Source organism: Chanos chanos, chromosome 13 (assembly GCF_902362185.1).
Source record: "Chanos chanos chromosome 13, fChaCha1.1, whole genome shotgun sequence".
NCBI lineage: Eukaryota > Metazoa > Chordata > Actinopteri > Gonorynchiformes > Chanidae > Chanos > Chanos chanos.
The window spans coordinates 12,117,392-12,145,051 of record NC_044507.1 but is presented as its reverse complement, the minus strand read 5'-3'; the positions used below and the strand labels follow the sequence as shown (position 1 = coordinate 12,145,051).

Below are 27,660 nucleotides of genomic sequence, written 5' to 3'. Positions count from 1 at the left end.
GAGAGAGAGAGAGAGAGAGAGAGAGAGAGAGAGAGCCTGTGTGTGGGTGGGTGAGTGTGAGTATGCTTGGATGTGTGAATGGATGAGTATGTGTGAGTGAGTGTGTGTGTGTGTGTGTGTGTGTGTCTGTATGAAAGTGCGTTAAACCCAAGAGAGAGAAAGAAAAGAACAGGGCTCTGGGAGCAACAATGTGCATGAGTCACAGTGCGTCTCCATTAGAGTCACGGCTGAGGATTAAGAGAATGACTCACAGCCTGTCATCCAACACGCTGCCGAAACACAACTCAGACACTCCTACAATCCCACCTGCCGACAGACACCCTGAAATACTGCACATTTAACCCACTCTGTTGGCACATGACTGCACCTTTTCATATCCATGCCAGGGTTCTCTTTTTTGGCAACAGACAAAACCCTTATGTCAGCTTCCTGCTTCCTGGCATTTGTCGCAAGGCTAGGAGAAATAAAATGAAAGAGAAGGATACTACTGAAGAAGCTTTGGAACCTTAGGTTGTATCCAATGGATCACTGGCTGAGAATCACTGGGGTTAATAGAAGCTTCAGCAACCATTACAATGGCAACTTCATTGAGAATTTTAGAATGTCCTCCTTTACGGTAATGACGCTCTTCATTCTGAGACTGCTTAGGCCTGCCAAACAGTATGGCAGCTCTGCTGACTCAGGACACAGTGGGAGGAAATAGGAAAGTGAATGAGAACGGACAGCAGCCTCCCATTTCAATGTCTAAACAGATGGACATTGAGAAACTCTGACCAAACGTTATCACAAATTCGTCTAAAATACTACAGGTATACACACATCAGTTTAGAAAAGTAGTATTCTGACAACAAGGAAAAAGAAAAAGTCATTTCGATGAAATTTTCAGTGATGATTCTTATGAGTCTTTAACAGTTATTTATGTAATGCTAACACATACACACACACAAACAAAACAACTTTTTAATTTTGTGCAGGGAATACAATTTAAACTTTGTAAAGTTACCTAAGAGTGTATAGCTGCACTCTATCTAGAGTGTAAAAACTTATCTGAAACTGACAGAAAAAAATCACCTTGTGCGTAAGATCCTCATCGTAGCAGAGGGTGTTGGTTGAGTGAGTCTGACTGTCCTCTGTGTCAGTGTCCACGGCGGACGACCCGTAGGCGCTGTCAGGGTAAAGCCCCTCGCTCTGTTCAGCGGTCTCAAATTCCGGAGTGTGATCCATCCCGTGCCGCTGTGCATGTGAGGTGATTGTCGCGGTGAATGAACGAGCTTTGATGTTAGTCGTGGCAACTTTCCCCCCCTCCCCTCCCTACTGTTATCTCTCTCGCACGAGCTCGCTCTCCGCCACCGTCACACCGCCCTCTCCTTGTTTTATACTGCCTTCTCTTTCAACTTGCTCAATTGCTGCTGATTCTCTTGGCAGGAATTACAGCCACTTGGAGAGAGTTTCCGCTGCTTCGATTAAATTTTTTAAAAAGACGTATATCCCGCTGGAACTTTGAGAGGTGGGTGTGGGAGCACTTGTGGTGGGATGCCATGCTTGACGTACTGAAGAGGATGTGTTATCAGCACCCTGGAGAGCGCCGCCTGCTCACAGGCAAGGGCGCATGTACCGTTTTAATTTATCCTTGACTGGCCTTCATTTAACAAACAACCATGCATATTTTACGACGAACTGAATGTTCCTATGTTGTAATCTTTGGATAACATTGAGGAGTTCGCATCCGTAATAAGTACTGAGAATAAATAGTACAACGGAATCTTACTCACATATAGGCGCTCCTCGAGCTGACGGGAGATAGCGGTGCAGGCCTAAGGTTACTTTCTTTTTCATCTTAAATTATTCAGTATATAACCAAAGCTATGTTAAATAACTCGTAATAAATCTAGCTGGCAGTGAACAAGAGTATTACGATAAACGATCTCTGTTTTCATTACCTTATGAAGTACAACGGATAGGGACCGTTTTGTTTGGTGGTAGGCGCGCTGTACTCGAAAATTTATATGTGATAATTTTTAATATCAACTCTGCAAGCTATACTTTGGAAAAGTCGTGTTTTACTATTTTCCGCCTTGCATTTATTGCTTAATGCCTCTCTTCAGTAGGGCGTGGCAGGGTCACGGCATTTGGTAACACCGGATGCAAGAAAAGAACAAACAACCTTGTGCCGCGTTTGAGCATCTTTATTGTACCATCAGTCGATGTAGCAGTACATCAACACCACTGTATTGTGGTATCTTACCGCACTCGCCTCTCCGAAAGAGAGGCTTAGGGACAACACAGCCCACGACCAAGCCTTTTTAGCTGCATCAGAGACTTCTGTCTCACCGACTCCTTTTCGTCACAGTCTGAGAGAGCCAGATAATGAAAAATGAGGCGTGTGAAACGAACGCAGAGGAAGCGTTCTCAATATGACTGACAAGCGAACATAATACTTTAATCACAAAGCATATAAATACAAAAATATCATTCTCTCAATTTTACACTGTTCTGCTAATTTGTTCGAAAACAAAAGGCTTCTCTGAAGCGAGTGTGTGAGGAAAAAAGGTCACTTCAATTCATTGTGACAATAGCTGTACCAAAAAAAAGGAAGCAAACATATAGAGTTATGGCCATTCATATGGAACTTAAAACCGTTATAATTTTGAACTACATCAGGTTTCCCCCAGTTTTCGAGACATTAATCCAACCTGCCTTAGGTCCGATGTCCCAAATCCATTTGTATTTACATGTTTGTTTCAATGAATGCAGTCTAGCTTTTAAAACTGTTGTATTGCACTTTACAGGTTCTCAAAACTTGGAATTTAGGTTTGCAACACTTGGAGTTTACTGATTAATTTTCACACCCAGCACAGGCAAACAGTGTAAAAACATACACTTGGTCAGAAGCAGCTAAAATGCACTTGGTTCTTAATAAATAATTACCACGTAGTAAATACGGAGTTTTTGGAGACATCCATTGTGAAGTGATTCCACTGTAATCCATCAGTGAGGCTGGGGGCCTCATTTTCTGACCTGTGATGTCTTTCACCATTGGCCATCACTGTTAGGGATTAAGGTTAATTAAACTTTATGTGTGTCTCCTTTAAAGAGGCCATATTTGCTTTGAAACATACTGTCATTTAAAAAGAACTAGAGGATGGAGGGGAAGCCTAAAAATACACCTTTATTGATGAAGAGGAGGCTAAATCGTAAGTCTAGCCCAGCCTCAGCGGTAGCTGTTAAGGGGCCAGACTTGATGAGTACTTTCACTTAAGTACATGTTTTGTAGCTTTATCCCCCACTCTGTAGGGCAATGTCTTTCATACCACACTTCTAAGACATCCACACAGGGCCATGGAGTCGGAGTTGGAGTCTTTGTGTACCGACTCCACAACCCTGCACCCACACATGACCTGCTGGCCGTTTCCTCGACTATTACACCTGATGTCATGCGTTAACTCCCCAGCAAATTCATAACTGTAAGAACTGGTTGTGCAACGCATATGGTGGTCTCTGAGGAGGGGGTGGAGAACCTGTGCCACCCTTTTCGTTCTGGATGTCTGTCAACCGTTTGACAAATGGTTTTTTTTTTTTGACATTTTTCTTAGTCCATCTTGCCTTCCTCCATTAAAAAAAAAAAAATCAGCAGCTAAATTTGCCCAAGTAAAAGTATGTGTAAGATCTGGCTTTCAGTGTATTCCTACTACGTCCTTTGGTAAAAAGCCCCTGTGAATTTGCAGTAATGGACAAGTAAGAGGGTAAACATCTAAACAAGGGCGCTCAAACTAAAGTGACATTCAACTGAAGTCACAGCTTCTCACGGAAGAGGGCACGTTTACTAACATCAGAAACAGCAGCCATCCAGTCCACAGAAGGACGCGCTTTTTGCTAGATGTTTCTTCTTCAAACGTCGCATGAGTTGTTTGTGATGGACCCATGCAACAGTGGTGCAGCAAGTCCACAAGCAGAATTTAAGACATTAAACATAAGTGAACGGAAAGAGAGAGCTATCAATCAAAAATAATGAGATGACCTTATTTTTTTTTTTTAGCTCCTCTCTCATGTCTGTGATTCAGTCAGGCAGAACAGAGAGTGGCTGGCCTGCTGTAGCCTTACAGTAAAGTGCACTTCATTTGACCTGTTTCTGAAGTTCAGACATTAATGCTTAAAAATAAGCATAAAAATACAGTCCAGAGGACTCTTTTCCCCTCCACTCACATCCTCATTCATGTAATGCACACTGTTCCATTGGGTTTTTCAGCCACTGTTCTTCCACAGAGTGATGAAAGGTGTGCACTTTTTTTTTGTAGACATTTTCCTGCATTAATGAATGAATGAAACGTATCCAACAGCAGCATTAAAACTACTGAGGAGACATGGGTTTTTTTTTTCTGTAACAAAACCTTGCTGTGTGTGCAGATTTAAAAAAAAAAACAAATAAAAAAAAAAAACATTAACCATGTAGTTAAACACAAGACGTCCAACACCTGAACGATAAAACCTAAAAAAAAATTCGAATAAAATAATAAAAAGGTCCAGCAGTCTTCATGTGCAAATTTGAAACAGTTCCTCCTCTAAAAAGGCCCGGGCTCTCAGCAGAGGGCGCCTGAAGGACAACGACAAGCGTCTGATCTTCAAGGACCAAAACTCGTAAACATCTTGCCCCTTCCTCCTGCGTGTAGTTCGGCATTTCTCCTCTTTCATGTGCCCTTTCTCGGCGCTACCTGATGCGACCGTTGCTTTTGACGGGTCCGAGTTCTGACTTGGGGTCGGGAGAAAGAGAACTCCACGTGGTCTGGGCGCAGAGTGCTACCGTGGGGCACGTCGAAGCCTGAGAGGCGCAGACATCCCCCGTTACCCAAAATCCCCCCACCAAACTGTCCACCCAGGCCTCCAGAGGCTTCCCAACCAGCAACGCTTTCTTCTGGGCCTCCTGGAGCGCTGGCTCCATCGCAGGAAGCTTCAGTATCTGGGCCAACTGCTGAAAGCTCTGTTCTAAGTACAGATTACCAGGAGGACCAGTGTGAAGCCAGCTGTGCTCATCTGGGGAGAGACAGAGTGAGAAAGACATAGGAAGAGAGAGAGACAGAAAAGACAGAGGGAAGACAGTGAAAGATGGGAACATGTGTTATCTTGTGGCACTCTTTGAAGTCTTTGGATATGTTCACTGAGACTTATCCCAAATTATGGCATTAGCACAAAGACAGCATCCAAACATACAAAAACAGCTTGTGTAAGTCACCAAACACCCGCCTCCAACTAAATGATGCAGCTGAAACACAGCGCCTCACCTTTGCGTAGAGGCTCTTTTCCTTTAAAGGCCAGGGGCGTGACCAGGAAGCGCGTTTCTGCCACGCGCTCCCACAGTCTGAGCACACGCACTGTCCATACTCCAGGCCTGAGGGGGCGCTGTAATGGTGGTTTGTACTGGGTAAACTCAGCCTCCACGTCTACGCTGATGTCGTATGAAGCTGCCACCACGTGCGCTGGGTCAATCCAGACGATGGTGGCGGTCAGATTGGGTCCACGGGCCCATTTCTGCACTGCTACCGGTTCATCCAGCGGACCCATCACTCCTCCAAAATTACGGAAGATTCTCTCCTTTGGATCCCAGTCCGTGCCCACCTGGAACAGACAGGATTAAAAATATGGCAAGTTTAAGCATTTGCTACAACGTGCTCTACAGCAATTCCTAATCCAAGCACTACTGAAACTGTCAACTCTGCGTTTAAATGAGGACACGCTCTTATCCAGGCAGATTTAGATAACAGAAATGCAAGAAAAAAGGAGAAGAAAATTAATTAAAAATCATCAAACATTTGCAAATTAGAGCTGGAGAAAAAAGCCTGCATATAATGCAGCACGTTAAAAGGACTGTTATGTAACTTTTTCCTGACTCACATCCAGATGCTTCAGTCTCTCAAACTCTCTCAGGTTGCTTTCCAGCTGCAGCATTGCCTGGGGGACCGCCCAGATTTCCAGCATCTCTCTCTCCTTCGTCCCCAAGTTATGCACCTCCTGCCTCACCAGGTAACCCTGGAAACGGTCATCATAGAAGTACAGGTGCACAGACAAGGGATAGCCAATGGGTTCAAACCTGTGGAGGGAAAAATACATCAAAAAAAAAAAAAAAAAAGTTCACTTTCACATGCAAATTCCACAGTGTCTTTCGAAATCAAGAGTCTGTAAATAAAATCAGACCAATGCCTGTGTAAAATGTCAAAGGCAGTCTCACAGGTCAGACTCAATCATAAACACTACTCGAACTAAACTAAACAAAATCCCTAGTTGTATGAACACAGAATGTCAACACACACAGAGGGATCACACACTGGGATTATGAAATTCTGAGTCTAGACCTAAGATACACAGCACCTTGAAGAAATAATTTAACAATTACATTCTGACACATCTAATAAACAAGCAACGACTTTTAACTGAAGTACTACATTTAACCCATCCAGTCAGTCCGTGTCTCTGGGGTCCAGTGTATCTGACCTGCAGGCGTCTGTGCTGCTGTGTGTGGTCTCCTGGCTGTGGAGGCCCAGTCTGAAGAAGGAGGTGTAGGCAGTGAGAGCCACGTCACTCAGAGATCCCGCTCCACCCTCCCGCTCAAACAGGCTCTCCCAGTAGGCCTTGAGCGCGGGCGTGCCCGGCGGGTAATGCCCGTACAGGTGGGCGTCCAGGATGTCGATGGCCTCCTGGTTAACGGTGGACTCAAACTTGCGGGCGAAGAAAGTGGGTCTGGTCAGCTGCTGTAGAGACAAAGAGAAAGACATAAAGTCAGGGATGGAAACAGAAGGACAGGGGACGCTTTAAAGTCCTCATGAATGAAGTGCACATTAAGTCTTTAGCAGGAAACAGAAGAGAAAAGAAAGGAGCCATCTGTTCATTCTGCCGCTTTATATAAATACAGTTACTGTTCTCATCATTACTACATACCTGTATTCTGATGAGGTCTGTGGGTTTGAAGTCATTGGGCGAGCAGCCACACCAATCCACTATGTGTTTATACTGGCACTTACAGCCCAGTTTACGGTTCCAGTTAGTGACACGCAAGTTGTTGTCTACTAGTGTATCACACATGAGACTGTTTCCCAGAACTGTGTGGAAGAAGGACTAGAGCCAGAGAGAGAGAGAAGGAGAGAGAGAGAGAGAGAGAGAGAAATGCAGTGGATGAATACATTTTTATAAGTCCACTGCTCTGAAATGACTGATTTTGAAGATCATAGCACAACTGCTCCGGCGTTATCCATATCTCCGAGAGAGCAGGAGTGCTTGTGTTGCAGGAACTGCCCTCTCTGAGTAGTCACTGATATTACAGAGGTGTAGGTTCCCTGCCACAGCACTACCAGCCTTTGTCAGGCTGCATGTGTAATGTATTTTCAGCACTTTCAATGCACTCTCTCCCCTTCTCTCACTAAACACGGACTGACGCCCTGACATATTTTACAACCATACATGCAAATGCTATTCTGACTTTCTAGAATGTACAGCAGCCCTGTATCATCACATCAGTAATACAGTGAGTTTTCCCATGTGTGATGTTCCAGAATACACATCTAAATCTTAATCAGGGAGGGGAGCAGACGGCAGGCGTACCTCAGCGGGTAGCAGGGCGTAGGTGTAGAACTGTTTCAGCCCCGTCACCAGCTCATCCTCTGAATTAACCACGTACTCCACGAAGCGCCGAGTCAGGGAGAACCAATCCGAGCCTCCCGACACCTCCAGCCCCTCGGGAATGGTGCGCTCACCCAGCCTCCACATGTGGTTGTCACATTCGTGGAAGAGCCGATCCAAGCCCTGCTTCTTAATAAACCTGCAAACCCAACACACACACACATTTCAGCTCTTAACTCTTAACAACTGCTTTCTACCTGCAAACCCAACACACACACACACACACACACACACTTCAGCTCTTAACTCTTAACAACTGCTTTCTACCTGCAAACCCAACACACACACACATTTCAGCACTTAACTCGTAACAACTGCTTTCTACAATTTGTGTTAAAAGAACAAGCAATAAGCTGTCATTCTTCCTCTGAGATTCTTCTCTCCAGACAGGACTGCCTCTCTAAAAATCTCTATAAAAGGTCAGTACTGGTTTCACTTCACAATATCACATGAGAGGAGCGGATATAAAATAATACACCAGCCTGTAGTATTTAATTCTGAATTACGATCGCAGTGGTGCAGCTGAACACTAAAAATACTATGGATTTTTTAAATATGAGGGTATAACAGAACGAGCTGCAATGCCATCGGCCTTCTGTGGAAGTGCGTCTACCTGGCGTTTTCTCGTCCATGTGACTTCAGAAAGTTTTTGTCACGGTTCTGTGACAGAAAAACCACCAGCTCATCATTGGTCCTGTTTTCAGATGAATAAAGAAAAGGGCAAGAGAGAAAAAAAGGGGGGGGGGAGAGAGAGAGAGAGAGAGAGAGAGAGAGAAGTGGGGATTAAGTCAAAAATAAAACACAGACTGGGAGTGAGGTGTAGGTGAACATGATGTCTTCCTTTTGATGGAATTATCCTGCCCTGACAGGATTTGACGGGCTTCAACCCTGTCATGGGCAAGGAACCGTAAAATTGACTTAGCCTTGCGTGTGTGAGGAGGACTGATAGTGTAGAGAAAGTGTGTATTTCTGTATTTTACTGTGCACCTCTGCATCTCAGGGTATAAGAAGATAAAGGAACTGTGTGTGTTTCTGCATATTCATGTGCAAACACTCCTATATCTGTGTATGTTTTCTGAGCATGTATAAGTGTGTGTGTGTGTGTGTGTGTGTGTCGCAGTGAGACATTTGTAAACCTGGTAGGGAAGTCAGTAGCACTCAGATTGATGAAGAAGTCCCATTCCCAGTCTAACATGGAGAGCAGGTCCTGCATGCTACGCAGGTAGGCTTTCAGCAGACTGGCCCCGCCCCAAATGGTCACCATACGCCACGGTGTGGCCCGCACGTTCGGATACTGCTCAGCCATCTTCAGCACTTCCCGATGCAGGTAATTAGAGCGCTGCAGACAGACAGATGGGGGGAGAAAGAGAAAGAGAGAGAGAGACAGACATGTCAGCAGTCAGAGAAATAATCTCTTGTTTATGAGTTTGTCAGAGAACAGCTGTGGAGGAGCAGATGGGATCTCTTTCGGAGTGAGAAGGAGTAGTTTGTCTAAACACACTCACTCAGAGAGCTGCACAGAATCTGCTCAGGCTCCTGCTGTTTGCTCATTGCCTTCTGGGATTTTCACAACAACGACCTGTTTAAATGGCAAGTCCCGCAAACTCCATCATTTAAACATATCTTTAGATGGGTAAAAAAAAAAAAAAATCCCAATTTTTGTGCACTTTCTCTTACAACCACACATACATGTGTTAACTACAGCGGTTTAGAAGATGCAACAGAACACAGTGATGAAACTTTGGTAATTATACCCTGGCACATGCGGTGCATACAAAACATGTTGCTCAGGAAACTGTGGAACTAAAAACAGTTCACAAGGGCTTCATGGTGGCTCAGTGGTTAGCACTGTTCCCTCTCAGCAACAAGGCCCTGGATTTCAATCCCGGCCGGGTCCTTCCTGCGTGGAGTTTGCATGTTTTCCCCGCATTTGCTCCGGGGGCTCCTCCCACCATCAAAGACATGCATGTTAGGCTAAGATTAATACTCCTGTCAGTGACCTTGACCAAGGCACAGGCAAAAAGAACTGGAGCTGGTCCCTGGGCGCCTGTGGCTGCTCAATGCTCCTTGCCCTAGTGTGTGTGTTCACTGATTCTAGTGTGTGTGTGTGTGTGTGTGTGTGCTCATTGGTGTTAGGATGGGTTAAAGGCAGAGGCTGCATTTCATCGCTTACTGCTGGTGCGTGTGACTAACAGAGAGAGAGAGAGAGAGAGAGAGAGAGAGAGAGAGAGAGAGAGAGAGAGTGAGTGAAAGTGAGAGGCAGTGAGAGGGGAGCTGCTCTGCTGAGAGACATAAAGGTGTGAGAACCATGAGACACAAGAGTGTGACAGTGCTACCTGTAACCTGCTCTGCCCTGACACACACACACACACACACACACACACACACACACACAGTGATCTCAGCAATTTTACTTCAAGTTCCATCCTTTAACCATTCACTCAAAGCCTGGTTTCTACGGAGCATCTGCCCATGTCACCCAATAATTGCCTAGTGACATATAAAGGGATGCCATCGACATGGCTCTTCGTCAGTACACCTCCACTGCACAGCCACTCTGCTGTTCCTCAAAGACAGAGCATTCTGACAGCTTCCTCGTCACACTGGACGCTCCGCAGCTTCTGCAGGGCCCAGGAAAGAGGAACAAACCCAGTCCAAAGAAAAAGGGAAGGCATTTCTAATCTTTCCTGCCTGCCGTGCGGCCTCGCTGTTAATGTGGTTAAGGCCATATGCTGTACAGTGGTCTTCTGTGAGTTGAACTGGGGTGAACACTCTTATGTGATTTACTTGCAACGCTGGATTATTCCATCGCTCCCTACCACCCACAGGTGGCGACATAGAGCTTCAGCCAATGATGATCTATTGCTATGAATATATTGTTCACCTTATGAAAAGAAATACACTGGTCCTGTCCATTCCCACGACCAAACAAACCGACCACAAAATGCGCCATAGAATCACAGTGGCCCCTCTAGATATATGTGCCTCTGTGGTCTAACACCTAATTCACAGCCAGCCTACTGTGAATATCTCTGGCATTAATCTCTCTCTCGTTCTGTCCTTGAGTGTGGCTAAAGCCTGCTTGCGGATTATGGTACAGGTATCCCACCTCACACTCTACTCAGCACCATCCTCTCTGACTACACTCTGACGGCCTTGACTCTGTCCATCAGACAGTCTGCAAGGTTCTGTTTGGCTGAATTAGAACCGGAACACAAGCCTTGAATGGGATGGTGTGTCCAAACTTTTGACTGGTACTGTACATCCAGTGGAGTGGATAGTTTTATGTTACGTTAGGGTGAAACCTAACTCTCTGAAGGTTGCTGTTTGCTTTTGAGGACTGTTATGCAAAACCGATTTGTACGAACCGGTTAAGTCACTTTGGGAAACAGTGACTTAACTCCACTCCCACACACCTTGTCCACGTGGATATAGTAGAAGTGGTCTTTGTGGTAAATGGCTTTGAGCAGTCGTTTCAGCTGTCGCACTGCCCGTCCATGGACCATAAGGACAAAGGCAATGCGCACAGGGTTCTCCACCTTGGACAGGTCAGCGTCCAGGATGTCCACCTGCTGAACTGCGCTGGACACAACTAAAAGGGGGGACAAGAGGAAACAAAGAAAAAAGAAAATAAAGGAATGCAATTAATCACTGTATATACAGGGCTAAAAGCTGAAGGTAAAGATGAGAGAAACTGATTACTGTAAATGTACAGTGTTACAACTTTGGGAAACAGACAACGTTACAAAGTTTATCTTGATATATCTCCTTCAGTTAAATCAACAGTTAACTGCTGTGTCATGATATTAAGTTTTGGGACACCGTAACACAACTTGATAAGAAAATTGACTTCATAAAGAAAAATACATAATTTAATATTCTTACACCTCACTAAAATTCAATTCTAGGGGAGCATATGTATGCGTTTTTGGGGCGTGTGCGTGTGCGTGTGTGTGCGTGTGTGAGCGAGCGTGACTGAAGCAGGTCTCTCTCTCTCACCCTGATGTGGACAGAGTTGGGGAAGAGCTTGGGGCATCAGCTCTCCTGCCTGATGTTGACACACTATGTTGGCGATCTCCTGCCTGCACTGCTTTGATGCAGCACGGTGCAGGGCAGACAAGGCGTCCTTGCCTGTGATCTCACATTTGGGTACAAAGTCACTGCTGGGCACCAGAGGGGCGCCCTCCACGCTCCCGGGCTCCCCGGGCACCGCCAACTGGGCTTTGACGCCCTCTCCTGCCCGCATGTCGGAGAAGTTTCGGCTGCTGGAAGGGTCGTACGGGGGCACGATGTCCCCGAGGGAGGCCCTCCCTTGACCGGTGGGGTTATTGACCTTCAAGGACGGACGGTTTCTTCGTTTTGGGCCTCTCCTGACCAATCCTGTGCCTGCCAGGTTTGGCAGGTCTGACCTCTGCCTCCATCGCCCCTCTGAGTTCTGCCTCTCCCACGGTAGGGCGTCCTTCTTCTGGTCCTGGCTGTTGTGATCTGGAAGCTTGGAGCGGCGATGTTTCCGCTGAAAAGGGGAAGAAGAGAAATAAAAGCCGTTGATGGTACTTCCTGTCCACAACTGTGCTACATTTGCAGAGTGAAAAAAAATTCGACATTTGCAGTGAGGAAAAAAACTACAAACAGATTAAAGTAATAAAGTATCATCTCTGGAGGAGGGTTTTGTTTTTCAGAGCAGAGTGATGATTCACACTTAAAGAACAACAGATAAAACACACAGCTCAGAGCCCAAGGGTACAATATGTTTACTTTGTTTTCTTTTCCCACTCCAACGGGAGTTATTTTTGGAAAAATCTCTTCTTTTTGTGGAAGACATCAGTCAGAAGCAACAAATGGAGCTATCGCGGAGGTGTCAATTCTCGAAGGGGATCCAAGTCCACCTCGGGCGGAGCAAAGACAAAAAAAGACCACTTTGGTTCAACACCATCTGATATGAGCTCATGAACTAACAGTTCTGTTTCAGCTCACAGTGGGCACTACAAACACACTCAGACTTCCTTATGAGGCAACAATGAGTAAGACGCAAGAGAAGAGAAAAAGAAATGAAGATACAGAGAAAGTCAATGAGGGAAAGAACGCCAGCGAGATAGTCAACGGGATCAAGAATGAACGTGAAAGAGTAAAAGAGAGTTGGAGTGATTGATTAAGTGGAGAAAGAAAGCGTGTCTGCGTAAGAAACAAAGAAGAAAATGTGCGTGTGAAAAAGAGAGCAGGGAAAGTATAGAAGGAGTAAGAGAAAGTGAGAGAGAGAGAGAGAGAGACAGAGAGAGAGACAGAGAGAAGGGGAGAGACAGAGAGAGAGAGAGAGACACAGAGAGAAGGAGAGAGAGAGAGAGACAGAGAGAGACAGAGAGAGAGACAGAGAGAAGGAGAGAGAGAGAGAGAGAGAGAGAGAGACACAGAGAGAGAGAGAGACAGAGAGAGAGAGAGAGAGAGAGAGAGAGAGAGACAGAGAGAGAGAGAGAGAGAGAGAGACACAGAGAGAGAGAGAGACAGAGAGAGAGAGAGAGAGAGAGAGAGAGAGACAGAGAGAGAGAGAGAGAGAGACAGAGAGAGAGAGAGAGAGAGAGAGACAGAGAGAGAGAGAGAGAGACAGAGACAGAGAGAGAGAGACAGAGAGAGAGAGAGAGAGAGAAAGAGAGAGGGTGAGAAAGAGAGTCCGTTCTCAGCGGAGTAATTGGCAGGCAGTACAAACAGGAGAAGGCAAAAGTTACTGGATGACTGCCACAAGCTGAGCTGCCCAATAATTCCACTGCCAGAGACAGAGAGAAGCCAAACAGCCTTCCAGCTTCACAAACACTCTGCCATTCATTAGGCCTACAGTTTGATACCCACTCAATCCAGCAGGCCACTAACACACACACACACACACGCGTGCATCAGAAACACTGCAGATACCTGCTTAGCAGATTATAAAACCTCCATACTCAGTAAATTCATTACATAATACCAATCTGTCATTCACACACCGAGTTTACCGAGGAGCTTGATGCTGGTATAACTGTTTGACTGGGAGGGACACAGAGGGACATGCGGCAGCTGCTTTAAATTATTGCGTCCATGTTGCGTCTACAAACGATTTCGGCTTTTATTCGTACCCTCTTCCAACGCTTCTGTGCTATGCCATTTGTTCATCTTTGTGGGGTTTTTTTTTTCGTTCATTGTGGTATCGTGATTGGAGCTGTGGGTGGAGGTGTGAGATGAGCAGACTAGTGATGTGGATGTGTCTTTACTGATTAAGGCTAAAGGCAGATTGTGCTCTCGTGCAAGGCACTGCCGGAGTATTAACATGGATTTCAGTTAAAGCTGACCAAACTAGAAGCTGAGCAAAGAACTATATCTGCTCCTTGGAAAAGTGGACTGCAAAACATGCCCAAAAAGAAACAGACGAAGATAATCACACACAATCAATTCAGAATGGAGCATGTTGTGTCAGTCAGCATGGATGGAACAGGCACAACAACACTGGAGCCGCTTTGTCCTAAATAACTTACTGTGTCAAAAACATGTGTATTTACACTGAGTTTGTGCTCTATTTTAACCATTTATACTTGCTGGCTTGCACAGCTGACACTGATTGACTGACTGGTTGATTGACTGACCGATTGAGAGAGAGAGAGAGTAAGAGAGAATACATAAGAGTGCATCAGAGAGCAAGAAAGACTAAGAAAGATACAATGAAAATGGGACGTCTGTGAGACAGTAAGAGAGGGAGAGAAGTATCCAGATGTGAATTAGATTCAGAAAGACTGTTGAGTCTAATATCCAAATATTTGGGCTGTTCTCTGATCTTGCGACTCTGGGAGCCATCATCAGCATCATTCACTGCACATCAAACGCGTATATTAAAACAATCACTCACTCACAGTCTCGACAAGCCAGCCAGACCCAATGGAATGCAACAAACAAGACTAAAAAAAAATATTCTGGTGTAAAAAAAGAAAAAGAAAAAAAAGACACGTTTAAAAAGAACTGCTCTCTTGGTTGGATGAAATACTCTTACCACAACTTCATCCTGGCATGTCTGTATGGGTGTGGGGGCAATGCAGGGAATAAGCAAAAAAGTAAGCACAACCACTTCCTCTTGCCCTCTAACAGAACAGTTCAGTCAAAGCTCTCAACACATGCTGCTGGCACTGACAGAGCACAGCACTGTGGGAAACTGTAGGAATGAGCCCAACACCACAAACAAACACAAGAGAAACACAGTTTGCTGTAACGCTGTTCAATGCAATACAACAGAACATAACGCAACACAACACAGCACAAACCGACACAACATCACACAATATCAAAATACATCCGGTAATCCATGAAATCCATCATTACTTAGTCTACTCAATGTTTAGAGGGGATAAAAGTAAGAGTTCAGTGGAAGGTCTGTATTTTTTTATTGAATACATAACTTACTGCTGCAGAGAGAGCACTGTGATAGGAGACATTAGTGCTTTTCTGGATCAAGTAAGACATGCTGTACTCATATTCTCACTTCAGCACCATTCGTAATACCTGGCCGATACAGCAAGCTAAGCAGAAGTACACAAAGTGGACTCAATCACTTCTGACAACCAGTCCACCTAGAAAGCAATTCACCTCTCTCTTACTGTGAAGGCTAATTCCTCCTTTGGCTGAAACAGGCAAGGCAACTCTAAGACTTGTCTGTACTATGCGGTGATTCTCTCACTCTCTGTCCCTCCTGCAACTGAGACAGAATCAATTGGCTCTTTCATCACTTACGCTGTCACACTGCGTCTATTTACTCGAAGAGAGGTCACACTAGTGTGCTCGTCAACACTGGCTCAGAATACAGAGATCTTAGTGAGCGTGTGTGTAATCTGTGATGGAGAGAAGACAGTAGGCAATACGTTTAAGGGTATGTAACTGTTGGGAACATCAGACTCTGCTCCTGTTCCCATTTCCCAGTCTGGATTAGGACAACAACCATTACCAACGGGCTGTATCGCTCTCTCCCCTCATCCTTCTTTTCTAGAATGAGGCGTCACATTCTGTGTGTGTGTGTGTGTGTGACTGCAAAAACCACTGACTCTCCTCAACTTTCACTTCATCATTTAATCATAACAAGCCTCTTCTTTCAAATTCTGTGGTAAGTCAGGATAAGACACACTGCTATTTTCCCCCTCGCCTCAAGCCCTAGCATGCTCTTGACAAACTCAGCATACATTGCAACTGCGTTTGCATAGAATCAAAAATGCACTTTCCCAAAGCTGTCCAGAGGCATCAAACAACACTTTAGATGGTGGTAAATTACTATGGAAACCAGAAAGGAATAGAGCTGGGACTGCAGACCCATGTGATGGGGGAGGTGGTCATTATGGGAAAGGTGAGTGACTATCCACTCTTTTGTGTTTGAGGGGCTAAAAGCATGATTCACTCCACCCCACCCTGGTCAACATCACTTCTACTGTGTCACTACGGTTCTGCTCACACAGCAACCTCTTGCTTCAGTGCTCCCACTTTGAGTAAAGTTATTTGCAGAGACCAGTTGATTTGTAAAGTAAAAGATAACGTCTTCCCAAAAATCCTGTTCTGACAGACAGGTGAGGGGTGTGACTTATGTCAGGGATAGCTATGCATTCCTACAGCTATCTCGTTATCTACAGTCACCCCAAGGCTAACTCGTCAAACAGGTGCTACCTTCAAATAAGTAACACATCGCAGCTGTACAGTTTCCCAAAATCCAGGGTTTATGCCTCCATGCAACCCAAGGGGAATTCACAGCGTACTCGCATGTACGAAGACGTAACTTATCTCCGCGTCTGGTCAATAACTCAACACAGTCACAGATGCAAAAACATAGATGCAGAGCAGAGGGCAATGAACCGATTGATTTCGTGTAGCATGTCGCTAAATTACACTGAAACTCTGTAAAACGATACGATAACATTGACAAATGTGTACTGGACACATTCCTTTGGGTCTGAGCCGTGGCAAGGGTGGCGAGTTCCATATGCGAATGTGAGGCCAGACAGACGCCGCATTCCTTTATACCCGTCGTAACTCGTAACATGTTGCGATTTGGCTTCAGCACCGGAGAATCCTTTCCAGACAATGGCCCTTTTGTGAATGGTCTCATTCCCCTGTTTATTCCAAAACCATGAGACAGTCATACAGCGCTAATTTAACTGTCAGCATAATTTGGCACATGCTGCTGTCTTAGTGATTAAACAGCTAAAGCTGACAACAAACCCTTAACTTTGAGAAACGTTACTATCTGCGAATAGCGTAAGGAAATGCTGACACCAGACAAAACTCTGACAGTCATACAGGACTGCGTCGTAGTAAGCGAAGATCCGTTACGAGAAAACGGTGGCGTGTATCACTGTATCTGCCTTAAACTAAGAGGTTTTAAACCTTTGCTACCGCTTGAGATGACACCTACATCTAGCTAGCTGGCTAATTGTCCAGCTCAACAAAATAGTAAGCGAACACAATTGTTTTTCCTGTTTGACAAGCAAGCTCTCCCATTTGGTGAAACTGATGAGACGTTAAACTGAAGATAATTTAGTTATTTTACAGGTTTACAGATAGCAGTAAGATGGTTAGCATTGGCTACTTCGTAAATCCTCACAGGGAACCAGTCTACACTGTCTTGCTAGTACACGCTTGCTAGCTGGCTATCAAGATAAAACAGCGGCACTGTATCACCTACCGAGTCAGAGACAGAACTGTTCACTTGTCACTCAATATGAACATATCAAAGGTACATACCTCTGCCTCTCCCTCCTCAAGACTCCTAAGACTCCATACGACCAGACCTTGAATGAGGAGAATCGTTAACGCAACCGCTATTGCGAGTTTATACCGACGGAGGAGCTTCTGTACTCGCGTACTCGCCACCATTTTTCTCTAGCCCCCTGGTCTAGTTCGGCACTCACCGAATCGAGCTAGCACTGATTCGGAGCTGAATCAGTGAATCGTTTGTATTGAATGAACGATAAAACCCAAACAACTCTGATTCGCTTTGAATCACTTGAACACACAAGCCTGGAGTGACGTCTACCGGAGATTTTAGGTTTAACACCATGTCTGTTTCTCAGTTTGTCACAAGTTTCCATCATTGTTTTAAGTCGCAGTCATAATAGAATGATACGTCCCTCATGTCGAAGTAAATAAAGGGCACGAAGAAACTTGTCGGTTTAAACACATACCTTAAAACAAATTTAAAGTTACGAGAATAAAGTTAAATAAAATTGGTGGAGTCAGCTCGGAATCAACTTGTGTAAAAGTCTTCAAATGAATGTTTGGCCATCTCTGTGTGATGACATTACAAGTGACAAAGAGAGTCACTTTTAATAAAATGCTTACGTCGTGACTCGTGAATGGATGATCTGCGAATTGAAACACTTGAACATTTGGAGTTGTTTTGCACTTAAATCCACAACCATTAGGTGGCCCCTTTTTTAAATCACCAAGAGGATCTCATCTCCACGACAACCAGTAAATGTTAGTGGAATGTAATGGTTTGTCTTGTCGCCCCAACAGCAAGACAGAGTAGCCACCGTCCCACAAGAGAATGTAATACTGCAACACCAAAGACTGGATCTTTGAATTTATGTGGGACGTTGGCTATTTTTTATTTACAAAAGGCAATTTAAAGGTGACTACATGTTGCTTATAGGAAATTGCTTTTCCACGACGCGTCAGTCAACTTGGTGGCAGGGTTGTCCAGTTCCTGAGCAACGTCACGGAATTGAGTGAGACTCATGATGGGAATCGTGACCGATACGTCGTGATGCCAACATACTCTCTGGAGCGCACACCTCCTGCCTTCAAATGGAGCAAGCTATGATGAAGATCTAAGTTTCTTACTCTTAGACAGAAGCAGGCTTCAACAGAGTCTGTGGACATTGAAACAGAGAGAATCGTGTCCAGCAGATATGTCCACCGTTGCAACTTCAACTGCGTCCCCCTCACTCTTGCCAGCTGATGAACTGACGATTATTGTTGCTTCATGTAAGTACGAACCAACTGCGCTGGACTGAAGAGAGGCGTATTGCTAACTTAATGGGATTTCTTTTTCTTCGTAAATGCTTTTGATTTCAAGTCATCTATAAAGTGTAATTTTTATTTGCAAATGTAAATTCTATTTATGGAAAACTTCAACCTCCTATTCGTTAAAATTGTCTGGGTGCTGTAAAGTTGTTTGAGATTAATTAATTTTGTTGAATCCGTCAAATTGCTTTAATCAGTTGGTTAGTATCAGCTTGTCAAAAATATTCAGAGCTGGTATTGTCATACCTTCATGCCCTAAACTTAATTAAAATGTGCACTTAATACATGTCTGGATATGACATAAATAAAACTTTAAAGTGTGTGGGGAGACTCTAACATATGAGAGACATGCTCAATCAACAAAGTGATTAATGACCTCTCTCTCTTTCTTTCTCCTTTTTTATGTAGTTTCTTGCCTGGTGTTTTTTGTGATTGTAATGGTGCTGCTTTCTCTCCTTTACCGGAAGGATCCCTTGTGCTGCAAAGCCAATGCTTATCAGGAATCACACAGAGATTTGGTGAGAGTCAGTCTTTTGCATTTCAGCTCCCAGAAAACCTAAGAATGGACAGTTAACAGGTTAGAATCTCTGACTGTAAAAAAAAAAAGTAAAATCAGGACTGTAAAATCAGTCCTGTTCTGCTCACTGTGTCTGTCATCATCAGATGAACAGCATGTCATGTAGATTCCTTATAGTCTCTTACTGTTTTGTACTATTTTATTTGTTTTGATAAAGAGTACATGAATAAAGATAGTAGAATCTGAAATTCATGAATATGCGTTTACTAGATATGGTCATTATCTCAGCAGTCCACAAGGAATAAGGGAAAGGGAAAAAATACATGTGGGATTCAGACTTAGAGATGCATAATTCTGAGTTAAATATTTACTTTGTGGTTAAAGTTAAAGTCATGATACAGAGTTTTTGGATTAAGGGTGTACAGACAATGACCTCTAACTACAATAAGTTGGCAACATGATAAAATGACACTGTGTATCTGAGTAGGCCTACATAGTAAAGTGTCAAGTCATTGGTGCATTTATCAGCTTGTGTCTTTCCAAAGATACCAGCTCAGTGTTAACGGGACATAATGACAGTATTGTTTGTGGGTTTGTAGTGCGCTGTATCTTGGCAAAGTTTCTACGCTGAACGGATACATATCTCTATTGACTGAGAGACTCAGATACTTTGCTGTCAGGGACCAGGATCCATGTATCATGGCTGACCTCCCTTGCGCTCTACAGGAAAACTGAGAATGTGGAAGAGATGGGCTTGCATGAGTCTGTGAGAGTTTTAGACTGTAGTATGATGTCATGGAGAAACTCCATACAGAGCTGGAGGTACACTTGATTTACAATCAGCTTTTCATAGCTGGCTAAAATGTCGGCCTTAACTATTTATAATGTTGGATTTGAAATGCAAAAAAACCAAAGCAGAAGTTAAGTAAAGGCCATTAGAGCTCTTTTGGGATCATATGATGGTTATATTCCAAACAGCAAAGGTGAGATGAAATTTGCAGTTACTCAGTTTGCCAAAGAAAATCATTGTTTTGGTTGCGTTTTTTTAATCAATTAACACACCAAGGCATGATTACTTTTTGATCACACTGAGAACTATTTGAATTTTTTTGCCAGTGTCCACAATGCCAATGTCCTTTTTGTCAATAATAAATAACCATTCATTTTTATTGTCATATAGATACCTGACAAGATGTAGATCAAGTTGAGTTTTGCAGAGATGTCAGTGATTAATTTTCACCTATCCCCACAAAAAAGCGACCACACAGATGACATCAGCATAGTTCTCACCTCTGCATTGGCACAGGAAAGACTGGACAGGAACTTTCCTCTCTCGTGTAGGCACTCATGCTCTTGTGGTAACCTTTCTTCAGTATTTCCTTTTCCTGAAAGCATCCATCTTATCCATGTCCCTTAGGAATACTGCTGTGTTATCTTAGCAGCACAGGAACGCTGGCTCCACATGCTCTCTCTCATATAGCGGAAATACAGATACCCCTGTTTTGGCATGTTTGTGTTGAGGCAGAATACATGGATGGACTGTATACAACAGCTCAGGAAAAGAGTAATTTCTATCTTCAAACTGGAATGGGCATTGTATGTAATGGCTTTTTCTTCATTCTGGTTTACCGTACAGAAGAATACAAAAATGTGGATGTAATAGCTGGCATCATCACACTAGTTTTGTGTTGCTTTTATCTTATTGAGGTTTATAAATCAGTAATAACAGTGCCATAATGATGAACTAAAGTACTTTCAGATTGCATATTGATTGAAAGCCTTCATTTGGTGCTAATGATTTAGAATAATTTAACCTTTTATAGATGGTATTTTTTCCCTTGTGTATTTCCAAACAGACTCTTCAGAGTTAATATCTCTATCCCCGCTGATTCATGAGGTAGAGGTCTAAGGTTTTGTTTTGATTCTGTCACAAGGATACACATTTGAGAGGCAGCCAGAAGGCGGTTCGGACTACATAATAGGTCTTTGTCACACTTTCTGATGAAAACTCTACTTCACTCATTTAGACGTATACATACCGTCCCCCTCTTTAGTGGTTTTATCCCGATGAATGGCAGCTAGGCCCTCCCGTGGGTGTTTGGAGGGGGGGCAGAGAAGACAAAAGCTTTACTTCAGGTCGCAGTCCTGAAAAAGACTCGCTGCCCAAGAGGTCCTCCCCCGACTATGCTCCTGATTTTACATGGTTACACTTTTTAACTCAGCCCTGAATCAGGCAATGAAAGAAAACGACATATCTCTCTCTCTCTCTGGGGCCCAGAGTCTCTTGAAAGTGCAAACCGACGAGGGAGAGTGACCTTTGACTTCACTTTTACTGCGGCGTCTCTCTCTTTCCCGGTCGCGGGCGATCGGGCTGGTGGGAAAGGTTAAACCACGTCACATTTGAGTGACGTCATTTCTCAAAGCACAATGTGGCAGTTGGGCTGCTTTGGCACGTTTAAGACCCCAGGTCTTTGTGTTTTATAGCTGTTCCTTTACACACTTCAAAAATGTACCATGGGGTATCTCTTCAGTCCCTAAGAAAGGGATATTGTGAGAATTTTTATTCTACATAGGGTTGACACGGACATAATGCATTCCTTTTAATCAGCATAGAAGATCTCACTTTCACCTACGTAACAGGGATTTCCCAACTCCCCAGCACCCTTTTATTGTCACAGGGTACTCAACCTCACATGCTCTCACCCTGAATATATGTGTGTGTCAGGAGACTAATGCGTGTGTTGTGGTATTGTCTAGGTGACATATGGTCCATAAAAGTCAGTGGAGCGTGCTCGTTAAGTATTACCTGCCGGAAAAACGAGAAGAGAGACAGAGAGAAATGCTGAAAAGGACAGTCTGTGTGGTTTGTTGCCTGGAGGTCTGATGACACTCTGAGACGCTGCATTGTCCACGCAGACAAAGGATGCTATTCGGCACGGAGCAATCACCTAGTTTCCGGCTGGGCCGTTAAGAATTCTGCCACCATACAGTGTCCGCCTGCCTAATCTCATTTTAGAAGAGTGGGCGGGAGGTGGCAAGGAAATCACATGGTGGTCTAGTCAGGGGCCACGTAATTTATAGCCTGGTAAAGCCGTGCGTCTACGTTTTGTATGTTTGAGCGGAACACTCAGAGATCCTCTCATTTTAAAGAACAAAAGTTTGAGATGAAATTAAAGATCTGGTCTGATACCGTTACCCTTTCTGTGTGTTTAGACACAATGCATTAACGTAATGGTTCAAACACACGTGTAAAACTATGATGCACGTTTGTGCAGACCCCAGTATTTTTGTTGATTTGTGTGATTAATCAACTGTACGCTCTGGCGTAGAGCATCTGCTTAGTGAAGACATGTAAATGTAAGTGTTTATTGAATTCTTTCTCATCTATTGAGCTTAGTACACAATACATTTGTGAATAGTGATACACCAATGTAAGATTTCACAAAGTTGCAAAGAGTTCATTCAGAGTTATTTTGCAGAGAAAGGGCAATGTTTTCAGGTGTTCTCAGAACTGCGTTAACTGGATTGATTGGAGTCTGGCTTTTATAAACACTAGACGTTACATTCATATTACCTGGTTGAAGTTGTTTGAGAGTCATTTTCACACAGATCTGACTCTGTTTTAATGTCAGCCTGTGTTGCCTGTCTGCAGGAAGCCCCTCCACAGTACTACAGCAGCAGGCAAACACTGGTGGGCTCAACGTGCACTGAACAGACCAGTGACACCGCTCAGGAAAACACAAATACTCAGGTTAGCTTTCTGCCAGAACCTTGATTTGAGAATATATATATATAAAACATCACAATAAAACACTACAGATGTCATCCTTTCCCATATCCGTCCATTAGGCCAGTTCACTGTTTTTCATCGGCCTGCCGTCCAGCTACCACCTGCGTTCGCTGGAGTCATCCCTTCCCCGTCTACCCTCCTACGAGAGCGTTCGCAAGAAAGACCGTCAACGTCAGATCCACATGATGATCGCTGACCGCTTCGGCCTAAACGGACCAATCATCGCAGAGGTGAGTCAGCTTCCAGAAGCACAGATATGAAAGACAGGCCAAATGATTATCTTATGGAAATTATTATTAATATAGCATTCTTATGGAAATATTCTTGTGGAAGTGTTCATTGCTCTGGGAGTCCGAACCACTGATTTCAGAATACACACAGAACACTCTGTGTGTATTCTGTGTCACAGCTGAGATTACTGTCTCCTTCTTCATTAGTCTCCTAATCCCACTTAGCACTTGCCCTAGATATCTGATATCAGCCAATTTCAGCTTCACATATCTGTATTTAATTTGTTATGTTTACAAAAGTTCAACTGGACATGTACAAAGGTTAGTAATTATGCCGTCTATGATTCTACGAGATATGCAGGTGTTTTATTCCTCTGTCGTGTCAATGAAGGGGACATTATTGTTGAGTTATTGAGTGAGATATCTCACAGATTTCCCATATGTGTAATGAAAGACTGTTTCTGACCTGGTTGCTGTTTCGGTAGCATACAAACATACACGTTTACTCTCTCACCCTAACCACTGTTGCCGTGACGCTGGGTCTTTTGTGTTCGTTTATCGTCACACTCTGACAGGGGAAAACACATGAGCTCACAAGCTAATAGGAAAAAAGGCTCATCAAACATAATTAAGCCCCGTCCCCTGGAAGGTAAACACAGCCATAGAATGCCCCTCATTGTCCCCCCCCCCCCCCCCCCCCCCCCCCATCTTTTTCTAAATGAACCGGCACAGAGGTGGATCTGTCCGCCCCCTTTTTGCGTCAGTTCTTGGGAGAGCTCCTTCTGTTCAAGGGTGGCGGGGGGTTGTGTGTGTGGGGGGGGGGGGGGGTCCACACTGTCTAATTGGCCTGTCTGTCCTTTGTCCAAACGACCTCTGTTAAACTCTGACTCATGAGTTTTGAGTATTTGACTCTGACTGCTGAGTTCATTTCTTGGCACACATGAAGCTTCAAATTCTCAAGCTGTTAATTAGGAAGAGGATCCATTCCAGTCAAAAATATCAGGACAGGGGGCAGGGCTGGGGAGGGACAGTGGCACTGAGATTTAACAGCTGATAAATTCTGCAAACATGTGCATCTGTGCAGGTCTGTTATGTAAGTACAAACACATTAACGGCTAAGTTAGAGGGGAAAAACATTATTGTGATGCATCTGGATCAGTATTGGGTAAGAAAGTGACAAGATTAAAACTAGATATAGGCCAGGTCTGTAATGTAGGATTGTAATGTAGGAGCATCAAACAGATTTTGATAATCTCATGCGTAATTCATGACCATGTTTCCAAGGAGCAAACTCGCAGTGAAATGTGTGAAAAAATGATGATAGAATGAGGGTAGTTCTTTTGGAGAAGACGCGTTGATGACATATCTAATATTAAAACTTTAATGTTCACAGGAAATTCTCAAGTGACTGTAAAATGTGTTTTCTTTCATGTCGGTTTTCACAGCCTCCGCCAACCTATGAGGAGAGTATCCGTCAGTCTGCTGAGGTCCCATTCGACATTCCCGCATTGGCAGACAGCCCGAATCCTCACCCTGTTATTCCTCAGTCTGACCCTGATGTCTCCACCCAGTCTGATCTCCGACAACAGGCTTCAACCACTTAAAATACCAGCAGGTCCCTCTGTTCTAACTCAGACCAGCACCACAGAGAACTCAGAGGAACAGAACCCTAATCCACCGATTGGATATGTTATAATATGAAAATGTTTGCGGGAAGAGCAGTTGGCCTTTTTTTTTTCCATTGGCCTATGCAGGCTCCCAGATCTGATTTTTAATAAACATGACATTTGCTTGTTGAACAGGCTAATAAAATAGGGGCAAGCCCAATGCAGGATGACACACAACGAACTGTTACGAAATCAAAGTCACTGTTCTGCCGTAAGTTTGCAAGGGATTGCTCTGAAGTGCCTTCCCCCATCTCATCTATATGAGAGACTGAACCCTCTTTTGTGTTTGTTTCCTCATGGTGTTTTGTGCATTTAATACTGTAAATTAGGCACTCAAATACTATGGAAGCGAAGAAGCCATTCTCTCGTTGTCTAATGATAAACCAGAGTTTAAGTGAGACTGAAGAAAGCAAAAGGCGACAATACTGCTGACAAGCAGAGATCACCAAAGACCAAAATGCTCAGGGAGCCTGGATTCATAAACATCATCTGAGGCGGGAATCTATGTTAAACTGACTGTACATTGCCAAAAAGGAACAGGAGAATTTGTTCTTTTTTCTTTTTTTTCTTCTTCTTTCTTTTAAATGGCCGGTTAACCTTCTGCCATATTAGGGCCACTGCTTACTCTCCGAACCACTGTCAAATCATCTGTTTGGACTTTTAATTTGACTTGTTTGGACGTCTCTCTTATCGTTACATTAAATATTCACCTCCTTAGAAACTTCATTGCAGTTTCAGGTCGGTCACACCTGTGTATGTTGTGTTTTAATCAGTTACATTTTACAGCTTAGTGTATGTTAAAGAGGGAAAGCATATTCCTTGTGAGAAAATGTGTAAATAGTGACAATGTATGAATGAGAGGGATGTCTTTTAGGGGAAGCATTGGGAAGGTTGTCGGAATTATCTGATGTTAAGATTTCAGAGAGTTTGAACAAAAAAAGCTGATTTTGCATAGTCTGAGTGATATTTGTTCTTTTGTTTTTCTGCAAATTTGATACTATGGGAGGAAACCGCATAGAATATTGTGTGTTCATCTGTTCCTTTTATCTTTAGAATGGTCATTGTCATTCCGTTTGTAGTTGTTGTTTTTTTTAATGGTTTATACTGTCCCTTTGTGGCTCATACAAGTCTTTTTACAAATGTGTAAAAGTGTCTTATGCTGAGATCTGATTAATATCGTACACAATATGATGACAGTTGCACCCAAAACATTGACTGAAACACAAGAAACCGTTTTAATCACAGAAGCATCAGGAATTTTTTTTAATAAGAACAGTTCAGGTTGTAAAGCTTTATTTTGCAGGCTCCTCATGTCAAAATTTTATGACACAAACCATTAGCATTTATCTGTGCACTGTTTCACTGTCTTCCAATAAACCTCACTACTCTCACAGGCAAACCACTCTTCTTCTTCCTCCCCCTCCTTTTAAGTATCCTTTTAAAACAGATTTGAATTCAGCCCTAGACACTTTGCATAAACACATTTGCATCCTACTTTTTGTCGAAAATTTTGGAAAAGAAAAGAAAAGAGAATAAAAAAAAGAAAGAGCTTGGTTAGCCTTAATTCTGATTGAGTTAGACAATCAATAGCTTTATTGATCAGTCCACTTACTGTCAAGAGAGTGAGATGAGTGTGTTTCGAACTTAATGAGAAAATGTCATTTTTTTTAGGCACATTGTTAAGCGTGTTACCTCATATGCCTGTTTGCATGTTTGGACAATGTGTTTTTAAGCATTTTCATCTTTTTGCCCAGTTTTTGCATGATGCCTTTAACCTGGATGTCATTAGGACTCCTTTTTGCACGCCGGCTCTCTCAGTTTGTTTCAACAGTGTTTTTAAATTTATTTTTTTTTCACTTAATCTTGTGGTCATTACAACCAGCTAAATAATTTCCCATTTGATCTAGGTGACTGGAACACTGTGCTTTTCAACAGTGGCTAAGCATGGCTGTGCTCCACTCTTTAGTGTGAGTGTTCGTATGGTCTCCTTTGTTCTGAAGTGGCCGATGTCCTAATGAGAGATAAGAGGTGTGGATGTTTACAGAGAAACCTTAAGCACCTCTTTTGGAGGTTCATTCAAGCGCACAGCTGGATTAAGCCACAGGGGAGCATGGTCACACTGTTAACTAAACAACATATGTTACTGCGCTGAAGCTAAATACACACAGATTGTATCTGTTTGGTACGCCTCTGAACCTTCCTACTGTTGTGTGAGTTCTCCATTAGAACTCAGGTCACTGAATGTCTAAAAATCTAAGCCTTTAAATGAGAAGTCACAGGGAGTCTCTCTTATCTGTAAGATGTTGCTCTCTCATTAAGAGGCCACTATTGGGTTTAAGGGGGTTTTCAGATAAAGGCAGCTTTTGTTTGTGAGTACCTGTGAAATGGTTCTAGACAATGCTTTATAAAGCAGAGAGTGAATACCTTCTACAATACTAATCTCTCTTTCTATCCTAAGTGGTTCCAATTTTGTAATGGGATTTGGATCCTAATTGTGCTTTTGATTGCAGATGAATGCACACTGACGTGTGAAATCGTCTAGATTTAGTTCAGAGATTATGTCAATAATTTGTGATAGACTGATCTCTAAATTAACTGTCAAGGAAAATCACGACAAAATTAACATAAAGGAGTAGGTCTACTATGTTATATACGTTGTAGCATAAGTTTAAAATGTAGTTTATGTTGCACTGTCTGTCTAAATCATACTTTATTTGTTGAATTTCTAATCGTTAGTCGTAGAGTTCCAAAAGCCCCAACAAACATGTCGGG

General features: G+C 43.4%; 1 protein-coding gene across 1 annotated transcript; it reads right to left on the bottom strand.

The window, feature by feature from the left end:
• Positions 1-4,705: 4,705 nt before the first annotated feature.
• xylt2 (xylosyltransferase II) lies at positions 4,706-17,532 on the bottom strand. Its single transcript, XM_030790675.1, has 11 exons — positions 17,401-17,532; positions 11,665-12,178; positions 11,082-11,257; positions 8,802-9,004; positions 8,279-8,359; positions 7,588-7,804; positions 6,928-7,104; positions 6,484-6,740; positions 5,887-6,082; positions 5,277-5,610; positions 4,706-5,028 (listed from the first exon to the last, which is right to left on the bottom strand). The coding sequence occupies exons 1-11, from the start codon at positions 17,530-17,532 to the stop codon at positions 4,706-4,708; spliced, it is 2,610 nt and encodes an 869-aa protein (XP_030646535.1).
• Positions 17,533-27,660: the final 10,128 nt, after the last annotated feature.